This window comes from Tinamus guttatus, unplaced genomic scaffold (assembly GCF_059628265.1).
Source record: "Tinamus guttatus ecotype Peru unplaced genomic scaffold, ASM5962826v1 Tinamus_guttatus_pri_ptg000079l, whole genome shotgun sequence".
Taxonomy (NCBI): domain Eukaryota; kingdom Metazoa; phylum Chordata; class Aves; order Tinamiformes; family Tinamidae; genus Tinamus; species Tinamus guttatus.
The window spans coordinates 790,833-809,832 of record NW_028288613.1 but is presented as its reverse complement, the minus strand read 5'-3'; the positions used below and the strand labels follow the sequence as shown (position 1 = coordinate 809,832).

Below are 19,000 nucleotides of genomic sequence, written 5' to 3'. Positions count from 1 at the left end.
GGCCTTAGAGCCTCTTTGTGGCCAGGAGCCCGTGCTGCTCCTTAGGGCTGGGCAGGAGAGTCATTTAACTCAAATACACATTCCCACTAGGAAAGAGTAAATGAGGAAAGCTAATGGCAGTCTGCAAATAGCATATTTTAATTAAGGCCAGAATTCCACCCTAGGCCACTTATTTAAAAAAAAAGAAAGAATTAAGTGTGCTTAATCTCGTTAAGGATTAAAGAAGGCAGCAGAAGGGGAACGAGGCCCTGCCCGCTGTGCCCCCAGGCCAGGCGTTCGCAGCTCTCCAGGGCTCGGGGTTTTGCCCCGGGGCGGTTCTGCGGCACAGGAAATCCCGCCGGATTCCCAAGGGGCCGTCCCGGGCGGGCCGTGCTCCTGCGGGAAGCCAAGCGAGACCCCGGCCGCGGCAGCTGGTGCCTAAAGCCCAAACCTGGGGGCTGCAACGTGCAGGGGGCTCCGCTGCCCGGAAACACCGACCTCTGGCGACAACACGCCTGGCTCGTTAAACCAACGCCTTGTGCCCAAAATCACCCCAAATCACCTTTAACGCAAGCAAAAGGCCGTTGGAGCGGGACGCAGCGGCTCCGTGGACAGGGAGCAGCTCCCGCCCGGAGCGTGCGCTCCACGAGGCCCTTCCTGCGCCCGGGAAAGGCGAGCGGCACCGGCTCGGCCCGCTCCGCACGCGGCACCGTGACCGCAGGTTTTCAGTCCACGGGGGGCCGAGCACACGTGGCTTCCAGAAGCCAAATGCTGAATTAGTTTAGAAATCAGGGCACACACTGGGGTTGTGTGTCAGGGACTCGTGCACAGAGCAGACCTGGGAGATCTTCGGCTCATTGGAAAAGCGACTTGGAAGCTGCACCTGAGCAATAAGGAAAACGTACGAGGAAAGGCTTTTCCTTCCTCTCGCCATAAATAAAACACTCAAGGGGAGAGCCCAGAGCCCATGAATGAAGAAAGATGCTGAACTGGCCGAGTGAGATTTGCCAGAAGGTAATTCAAAAAAAAAAAACCCAGCCCCACAGAGTCATCCTCAGACAGTGCTTGAAAACTGCCCAAGCAAACACTGGCAAACTGCACAAACACCCAAACACACAGAGAGGACCCAAGGGGGAGCACGATGCTCTCGATATGTGAAAGGCCATCTAAATATCATTGAAAGAATTAACACTCCTACACTTTGCTTTTCTGCCGAAAAGGAAACCCCGCTGAAGAGGCGGGACGAGGCGCTCGGCGCAGCCAGGGAGCAGGAGCAGCCCCGGCTCTGCTCCCTCTGCATTCACACTCCTGGTATCCGCGTGCTCGGGAAAACCGCCCTCGGTTCCTCGCTCCACGCACACTCAGGTGCACGGGACGCTGCCGTGTCCGGCTCTCGGAATCAACGCGCAACGCAGATCCTTGAAAACGCGCCCACCTGCTTCCCTCAGTGCAATACCCTGTATTGTGCATGCATGTTCTAAAAACCCCATCAACACACGTTGAAGCGTTCACACGGCACCTGCTCCCACGCCAACCCGCCTGCTGCAGAGAGCATGTGGAGAGGCAGCAGCTCGCGATGCCACAGCAGTGCTGTAGAAACGCAATATAGAGACACTTCATTGATGGCTGGAAGGATCAATCAAGTTAAATTGCTCGCGGGAGCAAACCCAAAGCATCTCGCCGTGACTCTGGAAAGCTGCGTTTGGTCCCTGGGGAACGATGCCCCCGTTTGTTTCCATTCCTGTGACGCCGCTTGCGCTGGAGCCCGGCTCTGCCCGGGGCCGCCCGACGCTCCCCGCGTGGGCGCCAGCGTCCGCCAGCTGCACCCCAGCCTGGACACCAAACCTGGAGGAACGGAGCTGGAAAAAGCACCAACAAGCTCGGGAAAGCAAAACCCAAGGCCCCAACTATCACCCAGCCGCTGAACTTGGGCCCCTGATGCTGACCAGCTGCAGGGGAGGCCAAAAAGCAGGAAGGGAAACACGCACCCTGCCAGCCACGGCCTGCTGGGCACTGCACCTTGCCCAGAATTTACTGCCAGAATTTAATAGCCACACATTTTCCTCTGTTTTTCATTTTTACCTAAAGCAAAGCACATCACATTATTTCCCTTTTTATTTCTTTCCATTTATATCAGTTTCAGCTGTATCCAACCTCTACTAAGAATTTAAACAGACAAATTACTTTTGAAAACACATTATTCAAATTAGGTGGTTATTAGTGTTTTATCAGCACATGAAAGGAATATGCAAGGAGTCCAAGGTCTTGGTGCTGCTTCGCACCCTCGTTTTGAGTCACAGCTTCCTTTGGTCTTGCATTTTGCTCTTAGAAGAGAGAAACTGCTCCATGCAATTTCCCGTTTCCGATACATATATATGTATTTATATATGTACATACATTTATGCATATATTTTTTGTTTTTACAACTGTCCCATGAAGTTCATCTTTGACCGGTGTGAGAGGTCCCTGCTGTCCCACTGCACCCACCTCCCGGGGACCTGCACTTGTCCCTGCAACAATCCGGGCAGGACAATCCATCAGGCTCCTTCCAACGCTCCCAGCCATGCGGTGCGGAGGGAGCCCGGCCTCCCCCTCGGACACCCTCGGCCTTGGCCCTCTGTGCAACACAAGGTTGGCACAACCAGGCGGCATCTGCCCGCGCCAGCACCGGGCCGAAACACCGGATCGTGCAGAGACGACACCAAAGCCCCACGGTATCTGCTTAATCCGGCAATTCTAACACTGCGACACATTTTCCCACTGACACCTATATAAACTTAGGGGCTGCTCTTGCTCTTACAGAAATCGTTGATTGCATGAAGAGGAGCGTACCTGCTGCTGACCACCTCTTTCTCCACCACCTAAGGCTCAGAAGTGTGGCTGAAATCGGCGTGGAAGAAACTAGGAAAATGGACATAGCAGGAAAAAAAATCCAAGCAAAAGTGAAGATGAGCTGGAAAACGTGAACAGGGATCAAGGTTGGCAGCAAGCTTTGGACCCCTGCGTACATCCTGAAACATTTCTGATATCAAGGGCTCTTGTGTGAATCATTTTGAGTTCACTTTTCCAAATCACTAGAAAACACACTTGATTAAAACACAAGCAGCTGACATCTACAGAAGGAAATACCATTAGTTGGAGAAATACCAAAATTGCTCCTGCCGAGCAGAACCTACAGCTCTAATAAGCTGTAGCTGAAAAACTGCGACCGCTGAGAAAATGGTGATGATCACGGACCAGAGAACGAGGACAGCGCGTCTTCCCCGGAGCACAGAGAGGAACGCGTGGAAATTCCGTGGAGCTCTGCTGATTCCTCCGCCTGCACCACGTTACCTTCACAGCCAGAGAGGCCGCGCTGCTCCCAAACCACTCGTGGCTCCAGGGGCAGCTCATGGGAACCTGCACACCAAGCACGAGCAGCAGGAACGCCTGGATTCCCGGAGTGCCTCTTGGGAACAGACCAGGAGAATCGTCGTCTTCTGTCCAGTATCTCCCAGGCTTTAGAAACTTAAAGAACATCTGAAACTTGGCTTAAAATATTTATTAATTAAAAAAGTTAAATATTTATTTGTACAAAGGTGATAAGAAAAAAATCTCATGCAGACTCTTCACGTACAAGGACATAATTCAGATCGCACTATGATGGCTTTACAAAATAACTTCTTTATAGTAACTCTTACGGAGACGTGTTGCTATTATCTGTGTGCCTGAAAGCACCATTCACAGTAATTAGAAAGCTATTTCTGAAATTTATGGTTTTGCTATGGAACATATGCCAAAATTTCCACACTCTTCACTATGATTAACAGTTACTATCTTATTACTACTACTCCGAAAACTGGACACGGACATATGAACACTGAGGAATGAACCCCGCATACCACAGCACTCCCAAACAATTCATGTTAATGCAGAAAGTTGCCAAAAGATTGCTTCAGATAATTCCCCTAAATGATGGAAATATCTTGAGATCGTTATGGATGACATCTGTTTCTGCTTAATTACAAATCTGCATTGGATTTATAATTTGTGTATATTACAACTAATTTGCATAATTAAAACAATTAAGGGATTGACATATCATGGCAATTAGAAATGCATCAAACTGAATGTTGTACAAAAAGAGAGCTTCAATATGAAACACTAATTCTTTGAGAACAAAATATCCTTCAGATTCCTGCAGAACAACCTGGCTTCCCAAGCCCAAACCACGGTCGGTCCCGATCTTCCTGTTGAGAGCTTTCCTTTGGGATATCATCCGCTGCTTCTTTCAGCTGTTGCAACTCTAACCCCAAATGCTCTTTTCTTTTGTTTTATTTCTACTGCAGTCACAGCACTAACTTGTCTATTTATTGCCAGTTTCAGGATTTATCTCATTTTCCGTAGCCTTATCCTGTTTTCTTTGTCCCTCTTTTTAAGAATAAGTATGAACTGATTGAAAAAATGCTCTTGGTCCTTCTTCTTTTGGACAAGTCGAAACCGCTGATCTCTTCCATATTTCTCTGCAAACTCTTTAAACGTTGTTCTGCAGAAAAGAAAGACATTTTAAAGTTGCAACTTTGCCAATCCACTTCAGACTCCTTGTCCTGGATGCCACACTTAACTTCTGATATAGATATTAAAAACAAGAACATGCCCCGGGAAATATTTACAAGCGCATCGCGGTAACGCCCACGACAAAGCAAGACCCGTGCAGAAATCCCTTGTGCTTCCCGTGCACCTGGCGAGCTTGCAACAGCTACTTCCATTTTGATTGTGAGAAATCTCTGTGATCATTTACTGGGCAATTTAGGTTAATTAAGACACTATTTGCTCCAGTGCAGGTTTCTGCTGTCTCCATCTATCCTCGTCGGTGCCTTATGCCTGGTATTGCAATGATTAGCCTCTAATGGAGTAGAAAAACGCAACTGAGCAACTAATTAAAACAAATGCAATTTGACTATCAGTAGTTTATGACACCTGAACAAATACTAGAGTCACTTGATCTTTCCTCAACAAATTAATTGTCAATGTGACAGCTACAGGCACAACAACGCAAGGCGAGCGCCCAGGGAGCCTGCGCCAGCCCCAGGGCTCTTCACAAAACGCTCCTGCCAGTTTTGCTGGACACCTCCGGGTATCCGGGTCGGCACGTCCGGCTCGCGCGGGGACCGCCGCCTTTCCCCAGGCCCTGGGATTTGGCGGCAGAACAGCCAGGCATGGCAAGAGCGCCACTGTAATTCAAAGACTAACAACAAATGATGGTTATTATGTTTTAAACTCTTGGACTTTTTCTATCACTTAGCTGCACATTTTTCTAGCAGCCGTTCTAAGCTCCCATCACATTCCCGCGGAAGGTGGAAAACGGCGGATACTGCCGTGCCGAGACGAGCCGGGCACCCCGGGATAGGGACGAGCTGCTGCCCGATAGAGGCTGCAGGACGGCAGCGAGGCCGGAGGGAGTAGGACCAAGAACGTTGGGGATGGCCAGAGGACGCTCCGATGGGGACGGGCAGGCGGGCGGGCAGACACGCTGCCCCCAGGCGCTGGAACGCCTTCACCCAGGGGTGTTTCTTGGGACTGGACAGCCCCAAGGCGGCTGGTGTGACCTGCTCGAGGAGGCGGCTGGAGCAGATGACCCCTGGGATCACATCCATCCAACTGGAATGTCCCCATGATCCTACGGGCTGCACCTTGCAGCAGAGGGGATGATGCAAGCAAGAAGGGGGATGATTGTTAGCAGTTAAATATAATGAGTATATAGTAAGTAATGAGTGACTACCAAGAACTATTATCAGGAGAAAACGGACTACACTATCAAAATGTAATTATGGAAAGATCCAGAGTTTTTCTTGATCAACCAATGGCTGGACGGTTCTATAAAACTGTCGTGGAGCCAAGTTAATGTAGACAGAAATATAATCACCCCCATCCTTCATGTTCAGACTCTGAGCCTATCTTAAAAATACCCATTAACCCCTACCCTACGCTGCCCCTGTCACTGCAGCCGAGCGCCGGGCTCCCGGGGACGCCGCAGTCCCGCTGGCGCCTGCGCTGCCCGGCTCTCGTCACGCGGGTGCCGAGCGCAGGTGGCCACGGCGCATCCCGGCCTCCACAGCCTCTCTGCATGCTCGGGGCAGCACCCGGACCCGCAGCACCCGGGCAAAGGGCTCTTCTTGGCCGGTTTGACTCTTCCTGCGGAATCAACGCCAAGGCAGAGGTTTCCGAAGGCAACGGAGCGCCCTGGGCTTCAGGCTCTCGCAGTGGGCTCAAAACAAGCATCAAGCTGTCAAGTGCTCCCTGCTCCTGCAGGTTCTGCCCTTGCAGACTGAACACAACTGCTGGGGCTACCATTGAGCTGCTACATACACCCACATTATTCCTGGTGCAAACTACATGCAATTTCTCCAGTCTCATGTGCTGCCGCTATCTCGGCATCTAGGCAGGTGGTGCTATGCAATTCTCTGCATATTTCAGTAAGAGAAAGTTGTAATTTCTTTGTTCCAACAATTCAACCACAATTATAATACATAAACTCCTTATTTTTCCACATAATTTCCAAATGAAAGTGTTATCTGAAGCACTGCATGTCCTATGATACGATTTTGGGTCTCTTACTTGAAAATCAATGTAGAAAAACAAATGACTGCATTGCAGGTGTTATTTTAATTTGCTGATGCGTTAATAACAAATTGGTTAAATTATGTTTCTCTTCCATAAAAACCAACCCACAATAAGTGTCTTGAATTCTATATATTTGCCTAATAATAACATGATTTAGAATTCAAGTATTAATTTGATATAATATATGCATGTTTTTTAAGAAAATATTATAAAATGTATTATGTACAATATTATATACACTAAACCAGAAAGGCAGACAGAGAAATGGCAAATTTCCTTTCCCTGTAATATAACAAAGTAGCTATAAAACATTAGGAAGAAACAGCCAAGACAGCATTATAAGAACAGCTGTATACATCAAGCTGACACAGAGAACAGGGTCAATGTTACAGAGCCCCAGGATGGACAATCACAGCCTAATTTGAGAAAACTCCTTCTAACAAACCTCCATCGGATAGTGCCATACCTTGGTGACAGCTTGGATTCTTCCAGGAGCTTTTTAAATTCTTCTTTGGCTAGCAATAGCTTATTTTTTTTCTCTTTGTACTCTTCTCTTATCCTGGCCTTGACAAACTGTTCAAATATCTACTCACAAAAGGGAAACAAGAGAGAAGAATTGTTATGTACTAACAATGATTTTATACTATTTATAGCTGATCAGAGGGTTTTTAAATCTCAAGAACTACAATTCTTATCCACGCTCAGTATTTTCTGAAACAAATGTGGCTGAATCTGCTTCATGGATGCCTGAGGATTTGTTTTCATAAAGTTAAGACTGAAAAAAGCTCTACTTTGGAGAGATAATATCCTCATTCACTCATCAAGTATAAGATAAGTCAAGATTTCCCAACCGAGGTGAAGGTGACTTGGTCTTGCTCACACCTTGATGCTTACAGCATTACCGCTTCTAGCTTGGATCCATGCGGCAGACTGGTTGGATCTAGCACCCTTCCCAAATTCCCAAGTCCATCCATAATGCTGAGCATCAATGTCCTGCAAGTGGCCCCAAGAAAAGCAGCCCCCAGGACATTTTGGTTCAGCCGCTTCTGCACAAGTCTCCACGCAGCGCTGATGTGTTTGGAAGGGTGGACACTGCCACGTCTCATGGGGTTTGGCAGCTAAATACACGCTGGGGGGGTCAGCAACAGGATTTGGGGTTTCATCTGGAGGAGTTAAGGACTTTTAGCTACGTCTGGAGGTTCTGCTGGCTGCTTTAATCACATTTTTAAATACCACAAACCCGGCCCTGTCAGTCCTGTGCTCTGCAAAGCGAGGCACACGAGCCTGCTAAATCAAAGGAGCTGTTCCTTAAAATGCTCTTCACTTTCCATATTCTCCATCCTTTTCTTTTTACAGCCAAAAAGGACATGCATCGAGTATGGCTACTACCATGGTTACTTTCTCTTTGCTCATGAGGACACCCAAGAGCACACCTACAACTCATGAAAGCTAAAGCAACTGGAACAGAACTGATACTGAGCTTGGTATGCAGGGAAAGGGAAAAAGGGCATGGGAAAGGTAAACATCAAACAAGAAAAGGCTATAAAAGAAGTACTGTGGAGACCTAGGGGAACTAAATTTATTATACTAAATGTGTTTAAGCTGACTGTAAGAGCATTCTGCAAAAAATGGAAGAAATAACGGAGGCGACGCTGTTACTGCTTGCCTTTCTGGTAGCACTGAACGTATCCTAATGAACATCATAAATCAAAATTAACAGAGAGCTCATTATCCAGCACAGTTGCTCCTTTACCCTTCACCGTTCCTGGCTTAACCGCTGCAGGATCTTCCCACAGCTCCTAAACCCTAGGGAAACACCGGCGAGGAGGGGAATCGGCGTGCGGAATAATTTTTCGTACTAATTTTAGTTGCGTCTAAATAGACACACCCATTAAATCAGTGATCAGTTATCCAAGTCTAACTTTCTTTTTAAATTACTCTTGGAGGAAAATGGGGTCTAATTAAACGCATCTGCTTAGTGCAAGTGTCCATAAATTCATTACTTTAAATTTAGCTGTTAAAATGTATTATATACCATGTGTTCCCAAGTTAATATTTTTAACCCTGTTTTGTGGAACAGCAATTAGTGATCGCTGCCTTCTACTTCAGTTCTGAGCCTCAATTGCCACCCCTCTCAGAGACAACATCAACACGAGCACGTCTTTGTGTGCACAACTGCCAACTGCTTGCTTTCTCTGAGCCTTAAATATACCCCACAAATGAGGGCCATGCTAACCAGGGTTTTGCAAGTCCAGGTTACATTATCTACATTCATTACATAATTTTATTCTATCCTCTCTACGGTTGATAAAACATAAGTAGTAATAAATATTGATCGACTGGTCAAGGCGTACATTTTGTCATTCCTGACTCACTGAAATAAAGCAAAAAATTCCTGTTCTTATCTTGTTTATCAGTATTTTCCATTCTACCAGTTTGTCTCACATTCTCATTCCCATATTTCATTATTATTTTATTTTACTTTTTAATCTTAGAAAGAAAAAATGGAAAGGTAAAAAATGAAAATATATGTCCCCCCTCCCTTAGTAAATACCCGCAGGAAGCTCCCTGGGGAATCAATAAGACAATAGAGCCGCAGTGCAATGGCATAGGAATAGCAGTTCATTTTTCACCTTGCTTCTTTCAAAAACTGACAATTCCACACTCCAAATTCTTCCTTCTCCAAGACGACAAGAGGCCAATAAGGGACGGAAATAACTGCAGAATAAAAGAGTTCACCTTCTCTGCAACATCCTAGCGTCTCTCCTAAATTTTGAGATTAATCTGCAACCCCGCGGTCCTTTCAGATCCCCAGTGGTAATTAATGCCCAGCCAGAACCACTGCTTCCCTCGTGCCTTGCCAGGAACAGAACAAATAACACCCTTCAAACAGACACGGGCAGAGCCTGTGCTCCATCCATTTATATCCACCGAGTTTAGTTATTGCAAAGTATAGCAATAAATACTACCAACTCCTGGAAAACACTCAAGTAATAAAAATGAAGCAGTCCCTCTACAATACAGAATATAAATCACGGTGGAAGCATTACCTTATGGCCATTATCCTTCCTGCAGCCAAGGCTCCTGGGCTCAGTGGGATTTGCTCCTCCAGCCCAGGAGGCTCTTGCTCTTTGCTGTGTGCAAATTGCTTCCTCCACTTTGTTTTCCAAAGGAGGAGGCAGCATTTTGTGATGAGCAGAGCCTCAAGTGAGTATCATGGACAAATTTAGGAAGGACACTTCAATTCCACTCTACTCTTTATCCTACCAAGCTAATTGTATTGTTATTACTGTTAATTTGGGAGACATCTGTTGGCAATCAGAAGCTCTAGTACAGGTAACACTCACCTGTTTACGTTCTTCAGAATTCAGTAGAAGGTAGCGTGGATCAAATACTATTTTGTGTAATTCTTTTTCCCATGTAGAAAATGCTGAAACCTGCAAAATATAAAGAGAGGGTTGCACTGAACAATTCTATTAAGGAACTAAAATAAGGAAATGTTGCCAGGTGAAGCAAAGAGCAGATCAGAGAGCGAAGGGACCCTCCAAGGATGTCCTGGGTAGCAGGCAGGGGAGCTTCACGTTTCTGGCAGTGCTCCTGTGCTCCCACACCATTACTCATCGAGATCACCTGAAGCAGTACCTAGCAGATACTCCTTCCACAATGTGGATGGAAAAAATCTGTAGTAGGAAAGGAAATACCCCTGTTATTTACCCTTATCATTATCCTTTGGTAACAGCAGCTTTGAATTCCATTTAAGTAATTATCTCAGCTTTAGTCCCTGTTTAGCAAATTTATATTATAACCAAAATAAAGCTTTCTGTGCATGCCCACACTGAAGAAATACCAGCAATCATCTCCAAAGCACTACGCTTTGTGTAAACGTAACGCTTCCCACAGTGACACTGCACAGATGTCACCTCGCGCCCGCTTCGGCTCTTCCACTACCTTTTACTCCAGCTCCTGCAGACTCCAGCTCCCGAGAGGCTGAATCTAGGTGTTAATACAAGCTAACTGCATCACTTTTCTATTGATAATACGAAACGACAATGTTACATTAATAAGGAACCTTTTCTGTGTTCACAAATGAGCTCTTCAACTCCACAAGGTGCAGGAACCCTGAGCCCCTCACCCACCTGCCTTTAAAGAACAGCAAAGCAAACAGGAAAGTCACTGAACTTCTCACTTCAACAACCAGGCTGCATCTGATACTTAAAGAATCATATTATGGAATAGCCCTCATTATTTAAATTTAGACTTTTCTTCCCATGACTTAAAATATACAAACAGAAACCTTCAGTCAGTCTTCATATATGGGATTAAGCTTTTTTTTCCTTTTGAGCATAAATAACAGAATATATTAATAGAACAGTTCTAGCCCTGAAATAGTTAAGCTTCTGACATCCAAATCACTCATCATACACCTTCTAAGTCTACTAATTACTGATGGTAAATATTATAGCTTTTACTGCCTCACGACAGCCACCTTGGTTTTTTAAATGGAAATTACACAGATTTGTATGGAAAATATGTTTTGAGAGTGTTGGTGAGAGATGCAACATCTGCACACACTAGTCCATTACAAACTCATTTCCATTCGCAGGATCAGGATCCAAATGTGCTCTGTGCATTAATTTCATAATGTCTCTGCACAAAATCATCAGTTCTCTGGAAGGGGCCGGGACACAGTGAGCTGGATTTCTGCAGGGCTGGTTTTATGTCTATAAATAATTGCATGCAAAATTCTCCATATTGATGGCAATCTTTACGAGGTCAGTCCAACACGGTTTGCAACTGCTCTTGGAGAACATAAACGCGAGCTGCAGCGCGTTACAGAACCCGATCCTGCCTGCTATTACTGTGATCTGTAATTCCTGCTCCATTGCTGGCCACGAGGCTCACAGCACTGACTTCCTATTTGTAAATTGAATTTGTGCTTCGTCTATCTGCTCATAACCCTGATTAGATCACGGCAAATTGGCTAAAATCCCTCCGGACCGAGGGGCCCTGGCCCGTGAGGCCCCCCGAGTGCCACCTCCTGCCACCACCTCCTGCCACCACCTCCTGCACCCACTGCAGCCACCGTGCACTCAACAGGGTGAGAAACCCAAGGCAGAGAGACAGGTTTCCTAACTCTCGTGTGACTTGGGTATCTCCTCTCTTAACAGGGTGGATGGGAGCGTAGGCTGCTCATCGCTGCAGGAAAAGCAGGGAATTTGGTTTCCACTGCTGGGATCAGCAGAGCCGACACCGATGACGTTTTCCCACAGGAACAAGAGCAACGAGCTCGCCAGGCCGAGTCCTGGTCCTGTGCGGCCTCGGCTGGCACACAAGGAGCATCCTCCCTCGGCCAGGGGTGATGGACATTCCTGGGGCTCCCCTGGCACCCCGTGGTTGTGCACGACAAATCCCTTCACCCGCTGCCAAGTCTGCTCCGAGCTCCACGAATGACCATGCTCAGTTATATGTGTGTATGGGTTTAGTTAAAGTTACATTTTAAACGTGTGTAATGTTCTGGATGACTGTACATTACTGAATGGCATCAGAAGATACCTAAAAAACCAGGAAAACCTAGCATTTTTGGACACGAAGTTAGAAAATATTTTTAAAATAGGTGACTTTATGGCAGTGCCAACTAACGTTTTTTTTTGCATAAGCTGTTTGGGAGCCAATATTCTCAAATAAACCTCAATTCCATTACAACATTGCCAGTGTAAGAATACTCAAAAGATCTGATTTTTTCTCACTTACATTAAAGCGCAGAGTAAGCCATACTATGAACCGTGTAACGAGACGATACTCATCAGACTGAGAGTTACAGAAAAGTAACCCATAAGGGACAGGGGTGCGGAGGCCGCCCGCCTCGGCGATCCAGCGCGTGGCTCCGAGCCGCGTCCCGCGCCGCGCTCTTACCCCTCGCTCCAGCAGCATGTCCCGGAAATGCGCAGCGCGCTCTTCCAGAGGGAGCGCGGCCGGCCGCGCCGACGCCGGCACACTGGGCTCCGCCGCGCCACCGCGGTCCCGCTCGGCCGGCCGGGGATCCTCCGTCCTGCAGCAGGAAGGAGGGAAGCGGCTCAGCCCGGCCCCGCGGGAGCCTCCCGAGGCCCTTCCCGGTGTCTCCCGCACCGGGAGCCCGGCTCGGCAGGCAGCACCGGCCTCACGCCAGCGCTGTCCAGGCCACAGCAAGGCCACGTTTCCCATCCCACACGTCAAGGAGTGAAGATCTTAAAGGCGTCACTGCAGAAGCTCCTCTTGTTATTTTTTTTCCTTTGTTTTCTCTGTTTTTTTGTGCCTCAGAACTTCCAGACTTTGAAGAAACAGGGGAACTCAGATCTGGAATTCAAAATGCTGATTTGCCCCCTTGCACTCATTGTTTTTTTAATACTTTGAGCAATGAACGGATTCCAGCTTTGCTCAAGCTAAACAAAACATTAAAGGCCAGGGCTGTGCAAACGATGACACTGTGCAGAGCAGCACAGCACTTGGGTTTCTAGCATCCCACAAGGAACAGTTACACTTATTGCAGTGCAATTTTCAATAATATTAAATAAAACTTTGGTTTGAATTCTCGACATGGAAACACTTTTCTACTTGCAATGTGTTCTATGATACAAAAGTCAAGATTCGCTTCTGAGAAAGTTAATTATATCAGTATGCAATATGAATCCTCACATATTAGCTTCCATCTGTGAATAATTACGTTACTCTTAAATTTAACTAAAATTATACTATTAGTGATTTGAAGGATATCAAATTGTTATTCTTCACAGAATGATAGTGGCTTTTTATTGTATTAGCAATTTTTATTCTGTAATACGATCCATTAAACACCCAATCCAATTTTTCGTGTGCACAAAAAGCCTTTTCAAGCTGAAATGGAGGGAAATATAGCATGCTCTTCCATCATTTAATCATCAGAAAGGATCTTCTCTAGTATGGATAATTGAAAATGATGCTGCAAATCAGACAGACTTTCTCTTTTTTTGTATCAAGAACTACAATTAAAAAAATACACTGTTTAGTCGAATAATACAATAATCTGTAGCCCAAAGAATACAACAGCAGCTCTGGCTCCAAGGACCCGCACACGGACCTGCTCTCAGGCTCCTGCTGTCACCGTTTGGAAGCTCGAAGCAGGCAGGACAGCACCGCTGCCGTTCTGCTCGCCACGATAACACAGTTTTGCATCTGGAACCCACACGCCCTTGTATCCAGCCAGGGGGCAAGGGAAAACACAGGAAATTTCACCTAAGCGTAAGGCAGAACGCAGCAGCGCGTTGTGCAGGCGGCCGCGGAGCCGCCGTCCTCCAGAGCCCCGAACGACCCAACGGGGCCCTGCGGCCCCTTGATCCAGCCCAGGGCACCCTCCAGCCTCAACCCTGGGGTTTTTTTCCAGGAACAAACAGAATTTCTCTGGAGAATGGTTTCTTTTCCATTTAGTACTGTTGCAGCATTGCTGGAATAAGAACAGGACTTGAGGTTTCTTAAATAGTCCAGTTACACCTCAGTGAAATGCACTGAGGTATAAAAATGAGTGATAAATGAATGATAAACATGACAAAAAATGAATGATGGCTATATGTGTTTTAGAGAATCATGGAGCTCGATGAATAAACGGATACCTTAAAAGCAGCTCTCATAATTTATCCATAAAAAAAAAATTCTCTTTGCACTTATTTGTAGATGAATTTAGCTTCCCAACATTACATATGGATAAATAAACTTTGGCACTTACTTATTTCTCTTAGTTTTGATGCTAAGATCATCACTTTCATCCCCTGGACATGAACTAATGCTTCTATCTGCTAAAAGAAAACAAATAAAATTGGCATCATTATAAAAATTCCCCAAATTAAGTTCACTTCCTGATCTCTGGTACCTCCTTTCCAATCGTGTTTTGGAAAAATAACATATATTTCATCAGATGCTCAGAAAAGCCTTCATTAAAATTTGAGTGAAAGTCACCAAACCCACCATTTCCATTCTGAATTCACATCAGAACTCCTCTCTTTTCCTACATGTCCTTCTTACATAAGTGCACGCGATGCAACAGTATGGAAAGACTACGTGAATCCGAAGAGCCTCCACATTCCCAGGGCTCCGGAAGAGCCGAACGGGAGCCTCCCACTCCTGCTCTGGCCTGGACACTCTTCCACATTGGACTTTGAAGTGGTGTGGTTATCCAGCATACATGTGCAGCAAACAGAACAGAGATTTATTCCTGGAATCTTAAAATGCTCCTGTTTTTGAGTACAAAACTAGAGATTTGAGCACAGCCCAGGCGGACAGGCCGCTGGAGCCCGTGTCCATCCACGGCTCGACTGCACTGGGGCTTTCCAATACGGAACAGCCAAGACAACCCCGTGTGGTTGGCTTCGAAAACCAGAGGCCAAACCTCAGCTTTTATCTGTCAGACTGGTAATAGAGACTGGCCTTGGTATATAAGAACTACAAAAAGAAAAAAAAAAAGGCAAAAATAAATATAAAATTAAACTTAGATTACAGAGATAAGAACAGGTGGGTGAGCAGCTTGGAATGACTCAACATGGTAAAATCTGATTTCACAGAAGTCAATCAACCTCCCTAGACTTCAGCTCATTTACGATTTCACCTCCAAGGGATTTACTTGAAAAAAAAATACAAATAAAGAATGGTAACTATTGTTAAGTTTATAAACTAACTTCAAGTTCTTATTTGCATGGGTCCATTTTTTTGTAATACTGAAGGTAAAACAGCCTGGCTGTTTATTCTGAATGGGACAGAATATTGTTCCTATCTCGTTTTGGTTCCCTATTTTGGGAAAATTGCTTGTATATATGAGTGCACTTTCAGCAAATGTCACCATTTATCTGCATTAAGTACAAGAATCCTCCTTGCTAGACTAGGTGAACCTGGGTGACTGGAGGTTCAGTAATGACCGGGCAAGCGCTGCCTTATTTCCACAAGATCTGCTCTGATTTTCGCATTCCTTCTCCCGCACGTGCCCTGTGTGACGTTCTCCAAGGCCAGCCTGCTTGCAGGGGAGACGCCAGCTCCTTCCCGCTCCGCTGCCATGAGGATTCTGCCTTGAATGGAGCAAAACCAGACCGAGCATCACCACTTAGAATGTCATGCAGTGGAAAACTTAGTAAAACGTGGCAAATGATACCCCCGCTCTCGCTTAGGAAGCTGTTGAACCATCCTGCACACGGGGCCTCCACGCAGGATTACACACCGACCGCGAAAGGGAGGAGAGGCAACTGAGCACGAAACCTCGTAATTGATTTAAAGCTGGAGGAGGAATATTACTTGACAGTAATCTTGCCATGAAGTCATGGAGCTGAGCGCTAGCCCAGCCTGACTGGCTGCCAAGCTTAATTCTAATTAATTAAATCATTCGACTAATTCCAGGCCTGTAATGAATTCCAGCTCGCTTTCCCAAACAAAACGAAAACACCACTTGTTAGCAGTAGCCTTAAAGCATTGTTAACCCATTGGCAAAACCCACAAATCTCATTCATGATTTTGTAAAGAAGCTCAGCATAAAAAAAGCTCATCTAAGACTAGGAGTTTACCTATCTTATTTATATGGCTATTACCCATTACCCAACATCCTATTTTATTTATATTTTTATCTCAAATCTTAAGAATCCAAAATATCTGTGGGAACAGAGTGGACAAAACCATAACTTGCAGGACGCAAAAGGATCAAATATGAACCAATATGCAGTTCTGCATGTTTAAAATGTCAGTTTTCTTTTATTCTGCTGAGGGTAGGGGGAACTTGTCCTCAGCCTAAACATTCAGACAAACCACTAAAAAAAAAGAAAAGGAGAGAAAGAAGAAAGTCTTTTTCCAAGCAGACTTTCTTGATGTTACAGGGGGGTTCATGTGGAATTCTCCTGCTTGTCCCTGTCCCTTGTAGGAGTTGCTGCAGGTCCGTGAGCTTCCCGTGTTTTGGCTGTTCTCACCTTCTCACCACGTTTTTTTTTCCCTGCCTTAGCTGGGCATATCCCAGCATACGGGCATATCCCAGTACCACAGGAGCGGGAGAGGAAAATGCCTTTATCCCTGGCAATAAGAAACATTTCAAAGGAACTTTGAGACAAGGATATTACGGTCAGTACCTGATTCCCCTAAAACACAGAGGAGGAATGACAGAATGAACCACAACGGTTGCACTATCCTGCCAGCAAGCTCCAACTCAGTAAAAAGGATGATCAGACTATGCAAATCTCCCTCGCAGTCACAAAAACCAGCCTGTGCCAACCCTTTAGTAAAGGCTTGTGACACCTCCATAAATCTCTGAAGAACTAACACTTTGTGGAGGTAAAAGAGTTGATAAATGAATAATTTTTCATTTATGCCTGGATTATAAATGTACTCGCTTTTCCAGTGGAGTGATGCACAGATAAAATGTAACACTCCAGGAATTATTAGGCTCACTCACATCTTTTGTGCCCTCGATTAAAAATTCTAATTAAAACTCCACAGCAGCCGCCAAACTAAATAAATTTGGCACCCATTGCTGCAACACGCAGCTCATTTCTTTTATTTATTTACCCAAGATTACAATGTAAGAGCAATTCCTTTGACCTCACCAGCTAATATACACAAATTATAACCTGCTTTTCTCAAATAGTGAGCAACCACAAGTTCCAATTATATTAAGGAAGATGAAGACTATTAGCAACAATGAAAACCATGCTCACAAAGAGCCCGGTGCATCAATCAAGTCTTAACAGTACATATACATGATGTAAAGGCTGAAACACAACGCAAAAATTAAAATTTGGAAATGACACGTATCAGCAATGGCTTTAGAGTCTTCTCATTAGTTAATGACAGACTATTACTAATGGCCCTTGGGCTTATCTTTGGTTATCATGCTCCCCCCAGCCAGTAGTTAATCCATCTTTTGATACACCCTGCAACATAAAACTTATGCTGTATTTTTCTCCTGAGAAATGAACTTCAGCAGATATACTCTGGGATTACTAGGTATTTACCAAAACTTGCTCAAGGCACAAAAAAAAGCTACCTGATTTTGTTTCAAGCCTCTCACAATATACATTTATATTGAAAAGCACACTAATAGTGTAGGTTGCTAAAGGATATATAAGTAGAAAGGCTCTCTGCATCATCAGCTCTTAAACTTCACTAATGGCCAGGCGAACGCTGACGCGGCGCGGAGCCGTCCCCCGCGGCGCTGTGAGGGGTCTTGGTGCCCCCTCCTCGTTTCTAGACTCGCCGCTAAGGAGCAGGGCCCGCTGCAGGGGGGAAGCTCCCATGCAGTTAAACATGGGTGTGTGGTGCAAGGAAGGAGCCCCGGGACATCCAGGGAAACAGTGTCCAACGGCCGGCAGCGGCCGGAGCAGCCCCAGGGCCAGGGCAGAGGGCACCACAGAGCCACGGGGGCCGCGACGGGCCCAGCGACCAGAGCTCCATGACGGAGCCGGCAGGAACGGCAGCAGGGAAGGCAGCGCGGATCAAGGGAGGCAGGGAGGAAAACCAGGCTGGAAAAGCCCCCGGCCGCCCCTGGAGCCGGGGCAGCCACGGCCTCTCTTTTGGAAGAAAACAAGACATGGGGCAGAGCCGCGGCTGCGCCGAGCAGCCAGGCCTGCAGCCCACCTCGGAGCGCTCCCGTGACATCGCCGAGCAGCCAGGCCTGCAGCCCACCTCGGAGCGCTCCCGGGACATCGCCGAGCAGCCAGGCCTGCAGCCCACCTCGGAGCGCTCCCGGGACATCGTCGAGCAGCCAGGCCTGCAGCCCACCTCGGAGCGCTCCTGGGACATCGTCGAGCAGCCAGGCCTGCAGCCCACCTCGGAGCGCTCCTGTGACATCGCCGAGCAGCCAGGCCTGCAGCCCACCTCGGAGCGCTCCTGGGACATCGTCGAGCAGCCAGGCCTGCAGCCCAACTCGGAGCGCTCCCGTGACATCGCCGAGCAGCCAGGCCTGCAGCCCACCTCGGAGCGCTCCTGTGACATCACCGAGCAGCCAGGCCTGCAGCCCACCTCGGAGCGCTCCTGGGACATCGTCGAGCAGCCAGGCCTGCAGCCCACCTCGGAGCGCTCCCGGGACATCGCCGAGCAGCCAGGCCTGCAGCCCACCTCGGAGCGCTCCTGTGACATCGCCGAGCAGCCAGGCCTGCAGCCCACCTCGGAGCGCTCCTGTGACATCGCCGAGCAGCCAGGCCTGCAGCCCACCTCGGAGCGCTCCCGGGACATCGCCAAGCAGCCAGGCCTGCAGCCCACCTCGGAGCGCTCCCGGGACATCGCTGAGCAGCCAGGCCTGCAGCCCACCTCGGAGCGCTCCTGTGACATCGCCGAGCAGCCAGGCCTGCAGCCCACCTCGGAGCGCTCCCGGGACATCGCTGAGCAGCCAGGCCTGCAGCCCACCTCGGAGCGCTCCTGGGACATCGCCGAGCAGCCAGGCCTG

At 47.1% G+C, this 19,000-nt stretch overlaps 1 protein-coding gene across 1 annotated transcript in view; it reads right to left on the bottom strand.

Moving 5' to 3' along the window:
- Positions 1-4,241: 4,241 nt before the first annotated feature.
- TCERG1L (transcription elongation regulator 1 like) overlaps positions 4,242-19,000 on the bottom strand; it is a 71,734-nt gene continuing 56,975 nt past the window's right edge. The window contains exons 9-13 of the mRNA XM_088519990.1: positions 14,318-14,387; positions 12,496-12,631; positions 9,930-10,019; positions 7,049-7,167; positions 4,242-4,504 (exon numbers count right to left, since the gene is read on the bottom strand). Coding sequence (XP_088376116.1) covers positions 4,348-4,504; positions 7,049-7,167; positions 9,930-10,019; positions 12,496-12,631; positions 14,318-14,387 — 572 coding nt within the window. The 3' untranslated portion in view covers positions 4,242-4,347. The remainder of the gene's footprint in view (positions 4,505-7,048; positions 7,168-9,929; positions 10,020-12,495; positions 12,632-14,317; positions 14,388-19,000) is intronic.